We start from the raw sequence: 18,500 nt of genomic DNA on the forward strand, positions 1-18,500 counted from the left end.
CATGCCAACCTTGGTGCCCTTCACCTTGCCACTTATTTCCTTGTCTAGCAATGATATGCAATATCTCTTTATGGGATTGATTAACGCCACACAAATGTGACCTTTGATTGAGATACTACTTGTGGAAGAAATTTGGGAACCATGAATTAGTGAGATCTCAGTAATAAGTTCCCTTCAAATCATCCTTCTCCCTTTGATTTTTAACTTGATTGTCTCTCTCCATTACAATTACATTCAAGCTATAAAGGAAAAACAATAATTGTGTCATTTGTGTGATGTCTATCTTATTCCTCTTGTTTAATGCTATGTGATTGTAAGCCCACTAATATTTGTATATGAAGCTGTCTTAGAAGATTAAGAACTTGGTTTTTTTTTAAACGGATAAACAATATGACTAGGCTTTTGGGCAGCGTTATTTTACCAAAATAAAAGAAGGAAATAAAAGTATGGTCATTAGATGGAACAAAACCGGTTGATGCCCATCACCCATAATCGATTCATTCTTTAGATTAAGATTTGCAATAATGGATTTGGCTATAGGAATTGTGTTCTGAAATGCATTGAATTGTGATTAGAGGCAAGGGTAGGTATCTGAATTTCTTAATAGGAAGTGTTTGTTTAAGTTTGGACCACCTCTTAGTTGCGGGCATTATTCTCAAGGTTGAACAAGTATGTGCCATTGTGCCTTGTTTCATCCACTATTGTCTTACCCTGAAATTTGGGGTGAGGGCAAGTGGGGACTAAGTGTAGAAAAAGTAGTTGACGCTGGCAGGGATTTGTGGTCCACAAACATATTATCTATCATGCCCTCCATTTGCATTATATAGACCTGTTTCAAGAAACAACTATGTGGCCCGATTAACATGTCCCACTAAGGATTTTCAAGCCCGTGACATGCTCATACACGCAATCCAAACGCTATCGCCACGATATGGTAAATTTAAAGACAATCTTTTCTTCTTTGGTAACAAAAGAAACAAATTACTATCTAGTAGTTATTAGTAACTATGATGCTATAGACATTTGAGATGCTCAAGATATAAAGAAATTGAATAACTAATCAATTGGTCTTCAAAATTTATCTTTCTTTATGGCTTTTATCTATCGAAACTAATCTGGCTTACTTATTGAAATCAATTCTTTTCATTCCAAATAAATCTTATACATGCCTTATAGAGTTATTAGTTTTTTGGTATATATTTAAAAATTTGCTGGTCTTGTTCGGTAATTTTAATAAATGATTATTTCAAAATTTGAATGGTATTAATGGCAAGCGAAGAGGAGGGGCAATTGGAGCTTCAATCACAAAAGCAGAAGAGTTCACTCTTTGCTATTAATCGAGCTTTGCTCTTTGATCGGTCCGTTCCCGAGGCTATTTGTTTCATGTTGACTCTTACAGATTTCTTAATATTAATAGGGTCTGTTTAGCGAGTGCTTAAGGACACTGAATTAACAATTTAATTATTTTTATTAGAAATCACGGTAGGGTAATTAAAAATTATGGTGACGTGAGAGTATATTAGTAATGCTATTTCATTTTGATTCTTTAATCAGCATCCTTGATGTATTTATCAGCACTTTCGACAATAACATTATTCAATATTTCTCTTGTTAATGCATGCGGAGCTTGTTCAGGCAAGAAAGATTATATATGTTGGTATGTGTGATTTTATTTCAAGAAGCTTATCCTACTTGAAAATTATATGTATAGTATATGTTTATGTGTGAAGTGATATGCAATTGAAATTGCTTATATCAAGAGGTTCATCTTAGCATTATCTTCCTCTCTCGTTTATATATATATTAAAAGTATTTTGTAACCTTACACGTGTTTTATATATGTAGTATCTGCACACGATTTCATCGAGTTCAATAAAAATAGAAGTTTTACTCGTTGCATATCATTTGAATCTTGAAAACTGTTAACCGACGTGCATATTTTATGTCCAATTGTGACTGCTATCGTGTTCCGTTGTGGGGCAATTTATCCTCCCCCAATTAAAAAAGAAAGAGAGAAACAAGATACAGTAAAGCACTATCCTTTTTCATAAATTATACGAATACCCAAGAGGAAAAAACCGAAACATGGTAAGCAATTCTCAATCTTTTTTTATAACTATTTATAGAGATTTTAAGTGAAGAAAGGAAAAGCGAATCGACTATCATAACAAATAGTTATAAAATAGAAATGTGTAATTTATCCGGATGTGGAAACTATTATTATGATCGGCAATAATTATGTCTGCTACAGCAAATAACAAAGGAATTGGACCATGAAACATTTTTTTTTCTTGGGGTGTCATATTTTCCATAGGCTGACAATTTCTATCAAGTGCGACAAAGATGTTTTATCTCTATTCAAGAAGGGAAAAAGGTTCCGTGATAACAAAAAGAGAAAGAAAAATGTCATGGAGTGTGTTGAACTCGTTGCATGCTTGTTACTTTGCCGAATATTGTTCCTATTTCCTAGGCCTATGTTCCGGATTGATAAAAAAGATGGAACAAAGCAAAATGAAAAAGAATGATCTTAAGTTTCAATGTCTGGATATTTAAAATAGGATGGAATGGAACGTAACTTAGAATGATCTCATTCGATTGAATATAGCTCTTTTTTTCCTTCCCAACCGAATAGAACGGCATAAAACCTTGCGCTATTTCGCTTTATAAAAAAGGTAACCTCGTTCCATCTTATTCTACTCCACTCCAATTTGTTTCATCTCATTTCATTTTAATCACCGTTAAATATCTGATGTGTCATGAAGTAATAATGAATGGTTTACTTAAACAGTGTTCATTCTACAAGAAAAATATAGATGCTTGTCACATGAATACACTAGATTTAAAATTCGTTTAGCTTACAAGATTGAATATGGGGCCAATGAGGTATATGAACAACTTGAAGCGTTCAAAAAACGATACAACTACATCAATGTGTTATCTATTGAATTACGTGTATGTGAAAATTTTATACAAATGGTATTATTCTTTTGTTATACGATTTACCTTCCTGTTTAATCCACCTTTAACTGAAGCAAACCTCAAGCATTATGAAGTACGGAGATAATGAATTGTATAATACAGATAGTGATCATCTAAAGTGCGTTTGTATCCAAAGTGCACAAAACAATTAAGGTATATCCACTATTGATTTAATTTAACGTATACTGTGAACCTAACCCACTAAAATTCAGGGGTAGAGGGACACCCTTGTACACTTCATAGACAAGCTCATTTAGAGGAGCTTTATCCTTAAGACAAGGTTACTTCCCAGATATGCGCCAGTAGTTATAAATCATGTGTCCAAAAATTGAATGCAACGGCCACAAATTAATGCAATTCACATGATAGAGATCCAAAAATCTAATTAAATGTCACATTTTTGGTCATACTATATACTTCAACCACAGAATCGTTATCATGTATAAAGGAAAAAACAAATCAGGCTAATCAACTTAATTCTTGCAAGCACAGAATGTTCATTGGATCACAAAGTTCTAAGGACGTAATGGCATTACAAAGCACAATTGCTCAACTGTATAATATGCGAAGAAACAAGATGTCAATTATATTTTAAGAAATTTCTAACCATAATCTCAAATTAACAAACAAGACTTCAAATATCAGATCCTAGGGTTCCACAGTGGTCACCTGTTGCCACTCTCCATCTACAGCTTCCTTCCATAATGTAACATTGTTGTTCCCATCGGCCACAGCCAATATGTTTCCTGTCAATGACCATGAAACCCTCCAAACGGGGGTCTTGAAATCGTTCAAAATCTTGCCTTCCCATTGATCTCCTTCCCTGGCCACAGTCCAAATAATAACTTTACCATCCTGGGAAGCACTAGCAATCGTAGATTTGGGAAGTCCCAAATTGGGTGCCCAAGCAACATCTCGAACCCAATCTGTATGCATCTGAAGAGCAGGAAAGCAGTCCATCTTCCAAAGTCCATTGTTCAGCTTCCATACCTTCACAGTATTATCACAACCACCTGAGCATAGCTTATGTACAGGATCAAGCAATCCAGCACCTACAAGCGCACCAGGTGCCATCGATGGAGCCCACGACACAGAAGTGACACCAACAGGGTGAGCCTGGTCAATCCTTGAAGTGTCCCAGCCACCATCTGCTCTCGCGGTGAACACCGAGATATTCCCATCCGATGAACCACAAGCCAAGCAAAGACCCAACTCGTGAGGCGCCCAAACCACTGAATTGATAGATGACTTGTGTTCATCAAAGACATGAGCTTGAGTCCATTCATTTTGGTTACCCTCCTTCCATACAATAACACGCCCATCATATGAACACGAGGCAAGTAGAGATCCAAATTTAGGGTGAGCCCACGCCACCTGCCAAACGGGTCCTTGGTGACCAGTGAGCGTTGCTAGATGCTGAGAAGCCGTGTTGCTAACCCCAATTATCTTAATGGTGTGATCAGATGAGGCTGTAGCCAGCCTCTTGCCATAGTAATCCATTGCAACATCATGAACCGTATCTTGATGACCCGTTTCAACCTTTTGAGCAGGCATGTTTCTGCAATCAACACATTCCCCATTTGAACAGTTAGCTCCAAGTAAACATTTTGCAAATGAAACTAAACTAAACTAAAATCTGTGTTTAATTTCTCTTCCCAATGTCGTAAAACCCATCTCAAATCAGACAGCAACATTCAGTAAAATCTAAAAATATATAATTTTCCTAACACAACTAGAAGCTAGCTTCAATTCAACCAAGCAGCTATTTATTATTCAAGCTTTAAGAACAATTCAAAAAATGCAGGAACCAAAATAATAATATTCAAAAACCCTATTTTCCCACGCTCACAATGTTGCGGAGAAATCCCAATCCCACGTTAAAGATAGAAAAATTGGCGGCGAGGACCGATTATGGATGAGATTACAGAATGGCAGAAGAAACGCAACAAGCAATTCGAAAAACCCAGAAATTAACAAACAAAAGGATGAAAGGAACGAAAATGTGAAGATCTAGTTAGAAAATGAACAGATCCAAAGAGAGAGTACCTGTGAGTGTAAGAGAAGAAAACACAGCGTGGATCTCAAATGAGAAAAAAAAAGAAAAAAGAAAAAAGAAAAAGAACGGAACGAGGTGAGTGAGGTGAAGTTAGGAAAAGCTCTGGCGCTTGGAAATCAAAGATCTGCATTATTACATTCAGTAACACATCCCTCGGGACTTTCGGTTTTTTTTTTTATGGGCTACCTTTCGGGTTTATATTGTTATGCTTTGGGCTATTTAGCCCAATTATCTTCCTATCATTTGATCTATGATTATATACAAAAAAATCTGGAGTAGGGACGTGTATAGAATAAAATTATACTAATTTCTCAAAGAAAGGATGTTAATTTAAAAATATGTTAAGTTTATAAATATTTTAATTTAAATCAATGTTACGCTATTATTTAATAGTTCTCTCACTTTTCGTGTATATATTCTTTGAAAATGACAGTTTGAGAAAATATGATGATGGCAATGGTCAGGGGTGAGCATAAGATGGATTAAGCTTGATTCTTATATAATTCGAATTTTGTTCTTTTTGGGCCGAAATTGAACTCGAAGAAGTATATGATAACATAAGAAAAGATCATATCAATTTGATTTGTTAACATAATAAGAAATTTTAATAATTGATATGGTTAAATTGTAAAATTAAAATAGTATAAGATAAAAATGAAGTAATGAGTGATAAGTAATTCTCTATAAACGAGTCAAACATTTTCCCGAGATAGTCAAATTAATTTAGAAGACCCAAAAAGATTTATTAAAATAAAAAAGATGAATAGAGAGGGGGAGACACAAACCTCCATTTGACAATCCGAATCAGCGAGCAAGGGTGAGTGCAGAGTACGACAAGAAGTGAGTAAATTCTTATTTCTTACCTCATTTAGACGAAACTCCCAATTCTACTTCATATCTGTTAAACAAAACAAGGTTGGTTAAAGCACCATTTTGCGCCAAATTGCGCCAACTCTGCTTTCTATCGTCCATACGGCACCGCTGATGGTACTCTTAATCGTCGTATAGCACTCACGTTTTCTGTTCACTAAAGTTTAAAGCGGAACATCTGAAACGCTACGAGAATCTCAAACCGCGATTTAGAAGCTCTTCTGGGATTAATGGAGTTCGATCCGATCCCAATCGGTTCGTGCTCCAAAGACCACCGAACTATCTACCAGGAGTGGTTCAATTATGCTGATTCAGGTGCACCGCGTCTTTGATTGATTTTTTTTTATTTTTTTTTTGCTTTTTTTTTGGTTCTGTTCTTCTTACAAATTTCACCGTACACTTCGTTTTTCAGATGGTGATGGCCGCATTACGGGGAGTGATGCTACTAAGTTTTTCGCCATGTCCAGTTTGTCTCGCCAGAATCTTAAGCAGGTTTTCTTTCTATTTTCCGTTTTTCCTTATGTTCGCTCTTTTTGGATTGAGTATAGGCAGGAATTGGGAAGAGTGAAAGTGGATGTAATTGGAATCATGAGCGAAAAATCTAAGATATGATTGCTTAGTTAGGGGATAAAGAGAAAAGTGATTGAAGTTGGGCATTGTTAGCATGCCTTACCTAATCTTATTCTGTTTTCCTTATGGATGAAATAAAGTGAGGTGAAATTGGAGGGAACTTGCAGTGCAATATGGTTTTATGAGTTGGCCCTATTTTCGTTAACTTCGTGGATTTGTGTAATTGTAATGTATATTTATTTACAATTTCGTTCCAAACAGTAAGTATCAATATGTTGTTTACTTTCAATTTTCATGTCTTCTCTATATCCGCTATCAAGCATGCATTGATGAACTTTGAACTTCATCCGTCCTTTCTATCTTAAATCCCTCTCTATTTTTTTTTTTATCTCTGATTATCAAACTTAATTGTCGGCCTTAAACCAATTTGACCTTTGATATGTGGGAATGAATCGTAGGTTATCCAATACCTACATTGGTTTTGATTTTTTGCTTCAGATTGAAATCTGAACTGATGCTGGTAGGGTATAGAGAATATTATACTGTTAGTGAACTATAGTGTCAACTATTTAGACTTTAAAAAACTTTATTGCTATTTGCTAGTGAAATATTTTAGTTACTCTTATGATGTGGTACTTAAATGTTTCATGATAATGTTTAATTTTGAACTCTTACAATTTCACCTCATGTAAAGGTGCCCTTGAAACTGTTTTATTTCTAACAACTGTAATGGTTTTGGCATTTAATTTTGAGTTGTTGACATATGTTATACTTGCTGATAAATATTTGTGTTGTCTTATTTCTTTCTATATTGTTAACTAAGGTGTTGCTTTGTTTGCTCCTGTTGTCGAAATAAGGTGTGGGCTATTGCTGATTCAAAGCGACAAGGGTATCTTGGTTTCACAGAATTTATCATTGCTATGCAGGTAAAAATGTGTTATGCTTTGTTGAAGTTTATTGGTGATAATTTTCCAAAATCTGATGCATTTGAAATGTAGTTAGTTTCTTTAGCACAATCTGGGCACTCAATAACAAATGATCTGCTGACTAGTGATGGTAAGTTATTTATGTTTGGTTTTTTCTTCTATTTCTTTGTTTGGATGATTTTTTTTATCATTGTATTAGTCTGTAATGCACATTGGTGGTGCTGTGCTTGTCTGCATAAGTTGATTATGAATATCTTCATATAGATTTTACCTAATGAAAGCTTAATTTTTATTTCAGTTGATTTTAAAAATCTGAAACCTCCCACAATGGAGGGTTTGGATGCATTACTAGTTGTAAGTATTTCATTACATGGTTAATTCTTTGCCCAGTGTTTAACATTTTTATGTTTATTTAGTTTAAGTGCTTACTGTTTGACTTTGTTTATCCAGAAGAAAAAGCACAAACAAAAAGAGGTTGATGTAAATGGTAATATATTTCTCATTTCATTGAATATGGGCATTCATATTGATTTTTTTTTCCTTTCTTTCTTTCTCTTGAAAATCCAAGTTAATTAATTAGCAATAATTCAGGTAGTTCTCAATTGGAGACATCACTATCAAGTAATTGGTTTTCTTCAAAGTCAACAAAAAAGGTAAGCATTCTGTTACTGTTATATTGTTTGATTTTGCGAGCATCATCCTTACCTTCCACTAGAAAACATACTGTATATTCATTTCAAGTTTTCAACTAATGACCAGCTTGATTTGCATTCTTTACCTGCTTTATTTCGTTCTGGTTTCATTTAGTGTCATCATGATCTTGAGACATATACATGCCAGAGTATGGTTCAGTTGCTCTGTAATTCTTTTTAAGATGATGAAATAAATATATTTAGGTAATTATTATAGCGCCCTGAAACCAATCTTATTATTGATTTCAACGTAACTGTCTAAGTGATATAGGCCGATAATACTAATGTGATGTGCCTGATACTCCACAGGTGAATATTGATGTTGGTTTAAAATTGTTGTTATCTAATTTCTTCTTTTGGGCTTACAAAATATGCATCTTCCCTTGCATCTATCTCATTTAGTTGCTGATGTTGCATAAATCAAGTTTACTGTACCCTGGGGCCATCCTCTAGTGTAGACATGTCCTCTAGAACCTTTTATCTGTGCTTGTTACTTCTTTGCTGGTTCCAGTTCTATAAACTTGTCAATTTTTTATAGGTTTTTTCCTTGAAATTTGGGTACATATGTCCATAGGTGCCTCTTTCCTCTGTGACATCAATAATTGATGGCTTGAAGAGACTCTACATTCAGAAGTTGAAGCCTTTAGAAGTTACTTACCGATTTAATGATTTTGTATCCCCATTACTGGTCAGTAAGCTATTCTATTTATAAATAACTGGTTACTACATATTTACTGCTGTCATTTTCTTAATGCCGTTATGTTTCTATGTTTTCAATATGGCATAGATACACAATTAGTTTCTTTATTGATTGTAATTCCTTACATATTGTAGACAAATAGTGATTTTGATGCCAAACCAATGGTTATGCTTTTGGGTCAGTACTCAACTGGTAAAACAACATTTATCAAACATCTGCTTAAAAGTAGCTATCCAGGCACGTGATTCTCCTTTCTCTATATCCATATATGTATATCTGTGGCACTGCTTATATCTGATTTATGAATACATAATTCTAAGTCCTCCCACAACTTTCTCCTAATCCTTCTACTTACTAAATGAGGAAAGTATTAAATGATTTTTATGTTAAGATATTAAATGCATTTACTTTTTCTTTTAATACTTTCTTTTTAACTATATGTTACTAATTTTTGTCTTGTTTTCCTCATAATTGCTAATAGGAGCACATATTGGACCTGAGCCTACAACTGACAGGTTTGTTGTTGTCATGGTATGTGTCAGTCAAATTAGTTTCTTTCATGACTGTTTAATACCTTAAATGTTTTCTCAGGTTTATGCTTACACAATTTGACTTGTTATTCTTGATGAGATTCAACTTCTTGGTGAAAGTTATGAAGCACCAATGCCGCTATTTCTTGCAGTGTTGGAGTGTCACTCATGACTCCAACACTAACATTCCTTTGATACTTGTATGACACATGTTGGACACTATTGGACTAGTGTCTAATTAAAAAAATTAACTTTTGACCAATAGGACACACTAGACATGGTTTGGTCATTCAGCTGGCATGAATATGGCCTGACACTTCAAAGGACAGGGCTGTTTAAAAAAATTATTGTGTAAAAAACAATTAAGGTTTAGAAAACAAAAATATAAAAACGTATAATAAAATATTTAAATGATTCTAAATGCTATAAGAAACTTCTCTGAGGAAAATGTAAAATAATGTTGGGGCTTTATTATCATAGGAAATATTAAAGCTTAGCAAGTTATTTGAGAAGGTGAATATATACATTTTGATTCTTAATTTATATATTTTGTTACATTTCAACAATAATAACAAAAGTCTTATCCCCATATGTGAGGTTAACTACATAGATCACATGATACCATTGGACTCGATAAAAAATCAAATTATTAAAGATATTTTGTTACGTTACTCTTTTTTAATTTCATTTGACTTGCAAATGTGCAAATGCACATCCTTTCACATATATTTATGTATGGTGCCATGTCTTGTGTTCTTTATATTTTGGAGATTGCCCTATGTTTGTGCTTGGTAGTGTGGAATATCTAAAATTTGGCCATGAAACTCAGTAATTTGTACTGTAGCATTAGTGTCAAGACTTGATGATTTGATTTATTATAGTTTTCTTGGTATATAAGTTATTGCATTAGTTCTAACTAGCTAATGGTACCAAATACCAATGTACAGTCTGGACCTGATGAGAGGAGCATTCCTGGAAATACTGTTGCTGTCCAAGCAAACATGCCATTTAGTGGTCTTACAACTTTTGGCACAGCATTTTTGTCAAAATTTGAGTGCTCACAAATGCCTCATCCTGTAAGTTGATCTAGAGCCTTTAGAAAATGTTTATGAGATTTCCTTTATAGAACTTAACTATTTTTCAATTGTCCGAAGCTTCTGGAACACATCACATTTGTGGACACTCCTGGAGTTCTATCTGGAGAAAAGCAACGGACACAAAGGGCATATGATTTTACAGGTGTAACATCTTGGTTTGCTGCTAAGTGTGATTTAATACTGCTTCTGTTTGATCCTCACAAACTTGACATAAGTGATGAGTTCAATCGTGTGATATCATCCTTGCGGGGGCATGATGACAAAATTCGAGTGGTTTTGAACAAGGCAGACCAAGTTGATACTCAACAAGTAAGAGCTTGCATAGTCAAACTTCTATTTCTCTATTTGATGGATCTTTCACAAGATGGCCTGGTGAAATCTGTCCTATATTTGGCCCCATGTTGCAGCTGATGAGGGTTTATGGAGCCTTGATGTGGTCACTTGGGAAAGTGCTAAAGACACCTGAAGTAACGCGTGTGTATATTGGGTATGTCACTTTACGTATGTGCATGAACTCCACTCTCAAATGTTAAAGTGTTGTCTTTGACGTGAGAGCTGGAGAGACACTGCTTTGTTTCTACGATCTTTTTTTTCAGTCTTTTTTTGGACGTCAATGCTATTTTTGTGGTGGAAGACATCTTTTTTTGGTCCCCCACCTTTTACTATGCTCTTTGCAATTTAGACATGATATAACTGTCTTCCGTTTCCCTGTTTATGAGATTTCCACATGTTCTTTTGTGCTTAATTAACTATCTTTTGGCAGCTCCTTCAATGACAAGCCTGTAAGTGATGCTGTTACTGGTCCAATTGGTAAAGAACTCTTTGAAAAGGAACAGGATGACCTCCTTTCAGATCTGAAAGATATACCAAAAGCGGCTTGTGATCGAAGAGTGAGTTAATATATTTATTTTGGTTATCATATTAATAGTTTTGCACTAAAATGAGATTATTTAGGCTTTCATGCTCGTGTTAGCAAATAAATTATGAAGATTAAAAGATAGCTGACATAGTCGATATAGTAAGTCTTTTGATCAGAATTTTTTTTGTGAAGTTAATTGAAAAAACTAATATTGTCCGCTCTTGTAGGATCATTTTGTCCATGCACGAGTTTGGTACCATAGAATTTCCTTTTGCTGTGGCATAGATTATATATTTGCCTTTTGTAGGCATTTATCTCTTCTATTTCAGCATCCAGTTTATGATTAATTTATTGAAGTAACCTTGCATAATTAATGTATCATTTGTATATATTGACTATTACAGATCAATGAATTTGTAAAACGAGCCCGGGCAGCCAAGATTCATGCTTACATTATCAGTCATCTTAAAAAGGAAATGCCTGCTATGATGGGCAAAGCTAAAGCTCAGCAAAAGCTCATTGATAATTTGGCAGGTGAATTTGGAAAGGTATGAATCAAACTGTACATCCATTCTGCTTACCTGCTTGTCTCTGACAGTACTTAAAGTGCATATATATGACCGTCAAATTCAATTCAAAACAGGTACAAAGAGAGTTCCATTTACCTCCTGGGGACTTCCCAAATGTTGAGCATTTCAGAGAGATTTTGAGTGGTTACAATTTTGACAAGTTTGAAAAACTGAAACCAAAAATGATACAAGCGGTTGATGACATGCTAGGTTATGACATTCCTAATCTCTTGAAGAATTTTAGGAATCCCTATGATTAAACTTATGAAGAATTAAGTCAGTGATATAATTAGATATTTAGATTAGTTGGAGGACAGTTGTAGCATACAAATTTTCCGTGCTCTTCTTGTAATGAACCCGCATCATGGGATCTTTATGCAATGTGTCATCCGGTGCCGGCTCTTCCGTAGTAGAGAGTTATATTGTTCAATATTTGTATTTTGTACTTCCGTATCTTTTGTCATCAACGAAATGGTTTCAAGACCGAAAATAAAAGGAAAACACAATTATTCCTTTGCCTCAAGTTTGTTATGTGTGCAATGCAGCTAAAGATGATGAAAAATGGGTTGGTCTTCTTGTCAGGGAAATGTGTATTGCTTGCTGAAGTTTGAATCTTGGTTTACTGCCCAACTTGTTTATTTAAACATGGAATTTGAGATTACGTCCTTCGGATATCATTGTCTTAAAGAAATGATACATTGAAAATAACTTATCAAAGTCAATTTTTTTAATAACTTATTCATAAGCTCTTTTCTTTAAAATTCTTAATCATTTATTTATCATATATTAAGATATTCTATCCAGTGGAAATTTTATATTTTTAATATAATGAATATTGTATTTTCAAATGAAACTATTTACACTTGCAGTTATTTTTAATATGTAATAGTATATTTTAGATTTTACATACTATATTATCAAAAGTGAAAAATATTATTATTATATATATATATATATATATTAAAGTAAACAATACTGATGTAATGTAGCATTTTTTTTTATTTGGTTTAATTTGGATCTTATTTGAGTCACACATTTGAATATATGAATAAATTTATTATTGAAAATTTTCAAAACTTTACTTAATTAATACTAAACTGTTTGCTATTCAAACTAATATTCATTGACATGACACATTTAATAATATAGCACAATTTTTTGTTATAATATATAATATATTTAAAATTTTATTTTAATTTTTAAAAAATGATTATTTACTTTTTAATTTTTTTTTACAAAGTTATTGAAATAAATACTTATTTTTAAAATAAATTAAATCTTAAATTGCATTATGTCAAGATTGTTTTGGTAAATTTCTGTAACAAATTAAATAATAAAGATTCTTATTATAATATAAAATATATTTATCATAAAAAATTTTAACTACTTTTACGTTAGGATATATAAAAATATTTCAAAATTATATATAATAAAATATAGTGTTTTTTAAAAGTTATGAACATATGAAGTTGAAAAATTACTATTTTTAGTGATAAATTTTTTTAAAAAAAAGTGATGAAGTATAAAAAATTAAAATTGTCAATGATAATATTTAAAATAATAATAAAATATTTAAAAATATATAAAAAACAGATAAATTGCAAAAATTGTGAATGGCAATTTAGAAAAAATTATAAAATATAATTTTACCAAAAGAATTTACATCTTTGTAATTTAAAAATAAAAACTAAAAAAAAAAAAAATACCTCAACCCAAGGTTGTTTCCATCGAAGTAAAACGTAAGGGCGATATAGTCCATAAACTCATATGGATGTTCCTCTCTCCTCTGTAAGCACTTTCCCGTTTCCATTTCTCTGTTTTTCCATAAACACGGCTTCTCGTAGACTCTTTTTCCTCTGCATTGGACATCCATTTTGAAGTCTTCTTCTTTCGTCGTTTAACTTCCTTAGCTATGTTCTTCCACAAGGTTTTGTCCCGTTTCTCCACCTCTGCTTCTCGAAGCTCACTTCACTCTGCTTCTCGAAGATGCCAACACCTACCCATCTTCACCAATCAAGTACATTCTCTCGTTCCCCAACCATCCAATAAGGTGCTTTGCCACGGTTCCTAAAAAAAAAATTTGATTTTTTGCATTTTTTATGCTTTAGGGTTTTGCCAGGGTTTTAGGGGTTTGCTTAAAATTTTACTATTTTAACCCTTTAAAAGTTGATTCTTACCTTTGTGTTCCATTTGTTATTTCTTTCGATTTTGTTGTGTCCATGGATGGTTCAATTCGGTTCCATGTGTGGCGATATATATCCTAATTGATTATATTGATGAAGGTTCGATGATAAGGTTTCAGCTACATTGCATATATTTTTCAGAGTTTATTCATTTCAATTAGGGTTATGGTTGCTTGTATTGCAGAAATTCGTATTTGTGCAGGTTGGACTAGGTTGTTCAGTGTTGCATTAGAGAGTATAAAACCTAATTATTGCTTTTGTGTCTCTTTTGGGGGTAATTAATCTGTTTTAGCTATTCGTTTTGAATTCAGATACTCAGAGAGCAATTTACGAATGTCATTTTATTGTTTAGAAAATAAAAAAATAAATTGAATGTCTTCTGTCATTTTGATGCTCTTGATTTGAATTGTCCATTTTAGCCAGGGTTTTATCATGGGGTGTTTTGTTATGTTGCGTTAATAAATTTTTTATTAGCCTGTTAATCTTAGTTAGTATTGTATTAAAATAACAAGGGTTTATGAAGTATTTTCTCTTTCCTGGATAAGTATTTAATGGTTGACAAATTTTTTTAAGAAGTCATTCTTTAATTGAAATCAAAGAAAATGTGATTGATGAAAAATTCTGTAATGTGATACTCACGTGCTTTTATCTTCTTCTATTATTTTTTTTTTCGTCTCTTTCTTGATCGCTGTTGTTTTTTAAAAATATAATGTGAAGGATAATTGGTTTTAAATGTCTTTTATATATGAACGAACGATAGGTCCAAATTTTTGTTCTTCATATGTAAATGGTACTACGAAAATTGATTATATGGTGATTATCATTATCCTATGCTCTAGGACTCAGTTATCTTCCTTAAAGTTTTTATTGAGTGAATTTTAGTGATGCATTTAAAAATTCTCATTAAGTTCCGCATACGCTTTCTAATGTTCCAGTTGATTCCAGTTCAAGTCAAATTATTACCACCAGCGATAAATTCATTATCAACTCAAAGACTTGGGTTTTCTTCATTATCTTCAACTGAAACTAATGACAAAGAAAAAGGGAATAATGTACAAAATGGAGATTCTGCAAATGATGACCCTGCAAAAGCAAACGAAGAGGTGAAGAATATTGATCAAGCTGGACAAACTGAACCTGGAGATAAAACAGAGAAATCAGGTTCTAGTTCAGATTCTCAATCTCAGACTGTCAAAAGAAGAAGTGGAGGTATTAAACGAACTGCATTTTCTGATTCTGATTCAGATTCAGAGAGTGAATGTGATCTATCCAGGGATGATTTGATTAAACTAGTAGCGGAGAAGGAGGAACTTGTGCAGTTAAAGCACAAAGAGATTGAAAAGATGAAGGACAAAGTTTTGCGGACGTATGCAGAGATGGAGAATGTCATGGAAAGGACTAGACGTGAAGCAGATAATTCAAAAAAATTTGCCATACAGGTCTAAGTTTGAGCCCTTTTGTACCAAATAATTTCCTTTTCAACTAAGTGCTGAGTGTTTTAAATATTCTGTAGAGTTTTGCAAAGAGTTTACTAGATGTTGCGGACAATTTGGGAAGAGCTTCCTCTGTGGTAAAGGAGAGTTTTTCAAAAATTGATACATCAAGTGACTCTTCTGAAGCTGTAAAACTGCTGAAAACCCTTCTGCAAGGGGTTGAAATGACTGAGAAACAACTATCAGAGGTATATTTTTCTGCTTTTTGTTGTTTCTGTTTAATTGGAAAAGTCAAAGCTAATCTATTATCCAATCTTTTGTTGAGTCATTTTTATAGTTGAAGTGTTTTCCTTTCTTTTCTTCAATCTAAGTTTACATTTAAACTGTTTTGTTTAGTAATGATAGATGGTTAATTGGGTAATGTGAGGCTAAGGGTGATTTGTAGGGACTATGAGAGAAGATTAGGGACTTGTATTTGTTTCTGTTTTCCAATTGGCATTTTTTTAAAAAATAAACATGAACGTTTTGGAAATTATTTTTTTATTCCAATTGCTTATAATTACTTTCTAAATTGTTGTAAAAGAATAGAATTAGTTTTTTGTACTGAATGCACTAAATTTGAGAGTGGCTAGATTTTAATTAAGATATTTAATTTACCGTTTGATTTGATGAGTCTATGGTTGCCATGGGGAATGGGGAAAAGCTTCAGTACATTCCTGTGCCATCGGGTCGACAGTCAGACTCAACTTTATATAACTTATAAGCATATTATGAATTTTTTGCCAGTTATATTTTACTACACATTATTGGTTTGCTTTGAAATAATGTTCTTCTGGGGACAGTAAAGTGCTTCAGCCTTCAGCCTCTTCTAAAGCTAGCTACTTCTGCTTACAGGTACTTAAAAAGTTTGGTGTTGAAAAGTTTGATCCTACAAATGAGCCCTTTGATCCACACAGGCATAATGCCATCTTCCAAATCCCTGATGGTTCCAAGCCTCCAGGAACTGTTGCAGTTGTTCTGAAGGTATCCATAATTTTTAGTGGAACAACTGTGATTCGATTTTTCCAGTTTTAAAGTTTGTTTCAACCCTTAAAAACTCGTGGCATGTGTTATTTTTGGTGTAAGATGGATGCATACTTGAAAGGTGGTGGGATATTTCTATTCGCTAGAGATAATTTTGAGATATTGCTGCATTTGTATTTTTGTTGTTTCTACATCTTCTTTATAATTTTGAAAATGATGAGATACAAATTCCTAGTCATGTTCTCATCCTTCACTACCCCGCTAAGCATATTACTCTTGCAACCCTCCTTGCTGCTCCTTAGAATCATCCCAGAGAATAACATACTTTCATCCTTTCCAAGTGCTTTAGAAAACACATGAGACTATAGTTGCAGTTATAACAAATGGATAAATTTAATTTAGTTACTGATGTAAAAATATTTATTTAATATATATTACCTTACTGTATGTTAATTCTTTTAAAAATAAACCTGTTTGCATATCAGAGGAGCTAGTAACGCACTTTTTCAACACACTTTCTATTATTAGGTTGATTTCATGATGGTGGTCCGTACTCTATTTAGCAGACCCAAGTGCAATTTACCTAATAATAATAGGTGTTTTGCTAGTATTTCTCTTGCCATATCTAATTGTGTTGGACATCAACATAGTTTTTGGTTAATGCCCTGCGACAAGTTATGATAGTGACAAACTTTTTTGTTATTCATGATTGCATGACAAAGGGTTTTGGTTTTATTTCATTGAAAGTTGGGAGGAACGTGATCTTATGCTTGGTTTTGTCGGGTAGTTTATGTAGGAGATTAAAGAAATGAATAAATTATGTCTTATTGTTGTGTTTGCAGGCAGGATATATGCTTTATGATCGTGTTATTCGCCCTGCGGAAGTTGGTGTAACTCAAGCGGTTGAGAATGATGGAAAAGATAGCATAGCTGAAAAAGGGTCATAGGAGAAAGATTCCTGAGTTGATTCTATTGGGTATTGTTTCACTTAAATATGTATCTTCAGAAGCACTATCATGTGCACTCCTTGGCACTACTAGTTCTATTTTCCTTGCCTTTTCCCAGCATGCAACACACTATTCTTTTCAACTGATCTTATATCTAGAGAGTAACATGATAGCATAAGATGGGTTTGCATCCATCAGTTTTTGATTGTATCGATGCTGTTTATACTGAGTCATTATAGTAAAATCTTTGGTAGGGGGCATGCGCGTGTCTTACACACTTTACTAGTTCTAGTCCCCTTTTTTTAAGATCACAATTGATGCAATGTAGCACACCAATTTTATAAATAAATAGTGATGGGGCTTTTAAAATGTGAGAAATCGAGTTTGTAAATTAGAGTTATTACTTAGAAAGTATCTGTCGCCAAAAAGGGGCAGGAGAAATGGTGGCAGTATATTATATATTATCCGACATTTATTTAACACATTTTATTATGTGTATAAATTTTGTTAATCAGACAAATATAATTTGCAAGGTTATTTGTTTAGGTTAGCACGGCATTATGCCCAAGGAAATCATTATATTAGTGATTATTCTTTGTATCATACTGATAAAAGAAAGATGTATGAACACTAATATTATCCTCTTAAACTATATTCTAACACCTTCAAAAACACAAAATATAATAGAACTGGTTAAAATATTTAATAAATTTAAAATTAAAATATTAACTCTTTTCTTAAAATATAAATAAAAGGATTGTATTATGGATTATTTGATATAATAGATTTATAATTTTTTAAGTAATAGTTATTGATTTATATATACTGTTCTCTATAATTATCAAGGAAAGAAAGATAAGGCAAGAGAAAGCCATTATATTTAATGGTAATTTTTTAATCAAAATAACTACCAAGCACAGTTGAGAATAATAATTAATAATTATTTATTGCATTTAGTGATAATTATGTAAAAAAAAGGAGCAATTTTTGGTAATAGTTAAATAGATTGTTTTAATCAATTAATAATCCATTTAATTATTTTATCAATTTAAATTGTTAAATTTTA

At 32.9% G+C, this 18,500-nt stretch overlaps 3 protein-coding genes across 7 annotated transcripts; 2 read left to right on the plus strand and 1 right to left on the minus strand.

Moving 5' to 3' along the window:
• Positions 1 to 3,395: 3,395 nt before the first annotated feature.
• On the minus strand, positions 3,396 to 5,199 carry LOC113847025 (protein transport protein SEC13 homolog B). 2 transcript variants are annotated; one of them, XM_027475852.1, is made up of 2 exons: positions 5,026 to 5,199; positions 3,396 to 4,537 (listed from the first exon to the last, which is right to left on the minus strand). In XM_027475852.1, exon 2 carries the CDS (start codon positions 4,531 to 4,533, stop codon positions 3,628 to 3,630), a length of 906 nt encoding a protein of 301 aa, XP_027331653.1. In that variant the 5' UTR covers positions 4,534 to 4,537; positions 5,026 to 5,199; the 3' UTR covers positions 3,396 to 3,627. The 2 variants fall into 2 exon arrangements, with proteins under 2 accessions (XP_027331653.1, XP_027331654.1); XM_027475853.1 differs by lacking the exon at positions 5,026 to 5,199 and adding an exon at positions 4,829 to 5,012 and having other exon boundaries at positions 3,405 to 4,537.
• Positions 5,200 to 5,782: 583 nt separating this feature from the next.
• Positions 5,783 to 12,366, plus strand: LOC113846345 (EH domain-containing protein 1). 3 transcript variants are annotated; one of them, XM_027474484.1, is made up of 17 exons: positions 5,783 to 5,875; positions 6,069 to 6,220; positions 6,318 to 6,397; positions 7,333 to 7,401; positions 7,474 to 7,531; positions 7,700 to 7,755; positions 7,852 to 7,888; positions 7,993 to 8,054; positions 8,668 to 8,781; positions 8,928 to 9,030; positions 9,275 to 9,324; positions 10,271 to 10,399; positions 10,478 to 10,729; positions 10,828 to 10,907; positions 11,184 to 11,310; positions 11,684 to 11,827; positions 11,923 to 12,366. In XM_027474484.1, exons 2-17 carry the CDS (start codon positions 6,136 to 6,138, stop codon positions 12,106 to 12,108), a joined length of 1,632 nt encoding a protein of 543 aa, XP_027330285.1. In that variant the 5' UTR covers positions 5,783 to 5,875; positions 6,069 to 6,135; the 3' UTR covers positions 12,109 to 12,366. The 3 variants fall into 3 exon arrangements, with proteins under 3 accessions (XP_027330285.1, XP_027330283.1, XP_027330286.1); XM_027474482.1 differs by having other exon boundaries at positions 5,862 to 5,950; XM_027474485.1 differs by lacking the exons at positions 5,783 to 5,875; positions 6,069 to 6,220 and having other exon boundaries at positions 6,353 to 6,397; positions 7,478 to 7,531.
• A 1,232-nt stretch (positions 12,367 to 13,598) lies between these two features.
• On the plus strand, positions 13,599 to 17,949 carry LOC113847517 (grpE protein homolog 2, mitochondrial). Of its 2 annotated transcripts, none has more exons than XM_027476680.1 (5): positions 13,599 to 13,865; positions 14,967 to 15,470; positions 15,545 to 15,712; positions 16,359 to 16,487; positions 17,330 to 17,949. In XM_027476680.1, exons 1-5 carry the CDS (start codon positions 13,761 to 13,763, stop codon positions 17,432 to 17,434), a joined length of 1,011 nt encoding a protein of 336 aa, XP_027332481.1. In that variant the 5' UTR covers positions 13,599 to 13,760; the 3' UTR covers positions 17,435 to 17,949. The 2 variants fall into 2 exon arrangements, with proteins under 2 accessions (XP_027332481.1, XP_027332480.1); XM_027476679.1 differs by having other exon boundaries at positions 13,632 to 13,898.
• Positions 17,950 to 18,500: the final 551 nt, after the last annotated feature.

The sequence above is a fragment of the Abrus precatorius genome, unplaced genomic scaffold, assembly GCF_003935025.1.
Source record: "Abrus precatorius isolate BTA unplaced genomic scaffold, Abrus_2018 Scaffold8, whole genome shotgun sequence".
In the NCBI taxonomy this organism is placed as follows: domain Eukaryota; kingdom Viridiplantae; phylum Streptophyta; class Magnoliopsida; order Fabales; family Fabaceae; genus Abrus; species Abrus precatorius.

What these genes read in the sequence shown, in the direction of transcription:
- LOC113846345 (XM_027474484.1), top strand. Translation starts at nt 6,136, where the DNA reads ATGGAGTTCGATCCGATCCCAATCGGTTCGTGCTCCAAAGACCACCGA. An exon ending in GTTCAATTATGCTGATTCAG is followed by an intron (nt 6,221 to 6,317) that starts GTGCACCGCGTC and finishes TTCGTTTTTCAG; the next exon opens with ATGGTGATGGCCGCATTACG. An exon ending in ACCAAGTTGATACTCAACAA is followed by an intron (nt 10,730 to 10,827) that starts GTAAGAGCTTGC and finishes CCCATGTTGCAG; the next exon opens with CTGATGAGGGTTTATGGAGC.
- LOC113847517 (XM_027476679.1), top strand. Translation starts at nt 13,761, where the DNA reads ATGTTCTTCCACAAGGTTTTGTCCCGTTTCTCCACCTCTGCTTCTCGA. An exon ending in TTCCCCAACCATCCAATAAG is followed by an intron (nt 13,899 to 14,966) that starts GTGCTTTGCCAC and finishes CTAATGTTCCAG; the next exon opens with TTGATTCCAGTTCAAGTCAA. An exon ending in CAAAAAAATTTGCCATACAG is followed by an intron (nt 15,471 to 15,544) that starts GTCTAAGTTTGA and finishes AATATTCTGTAG; the next exon opens with AGTTTTGCAAAGAGTTTACT.
- LOC113847025 (XM_027475852.1), bottom strand. Translation starts at nt 4,533, where the DNA reads ATGCCTGCTCAAAAGGTTGAAACGGGTCATCAAGATACGGTTCATGAT.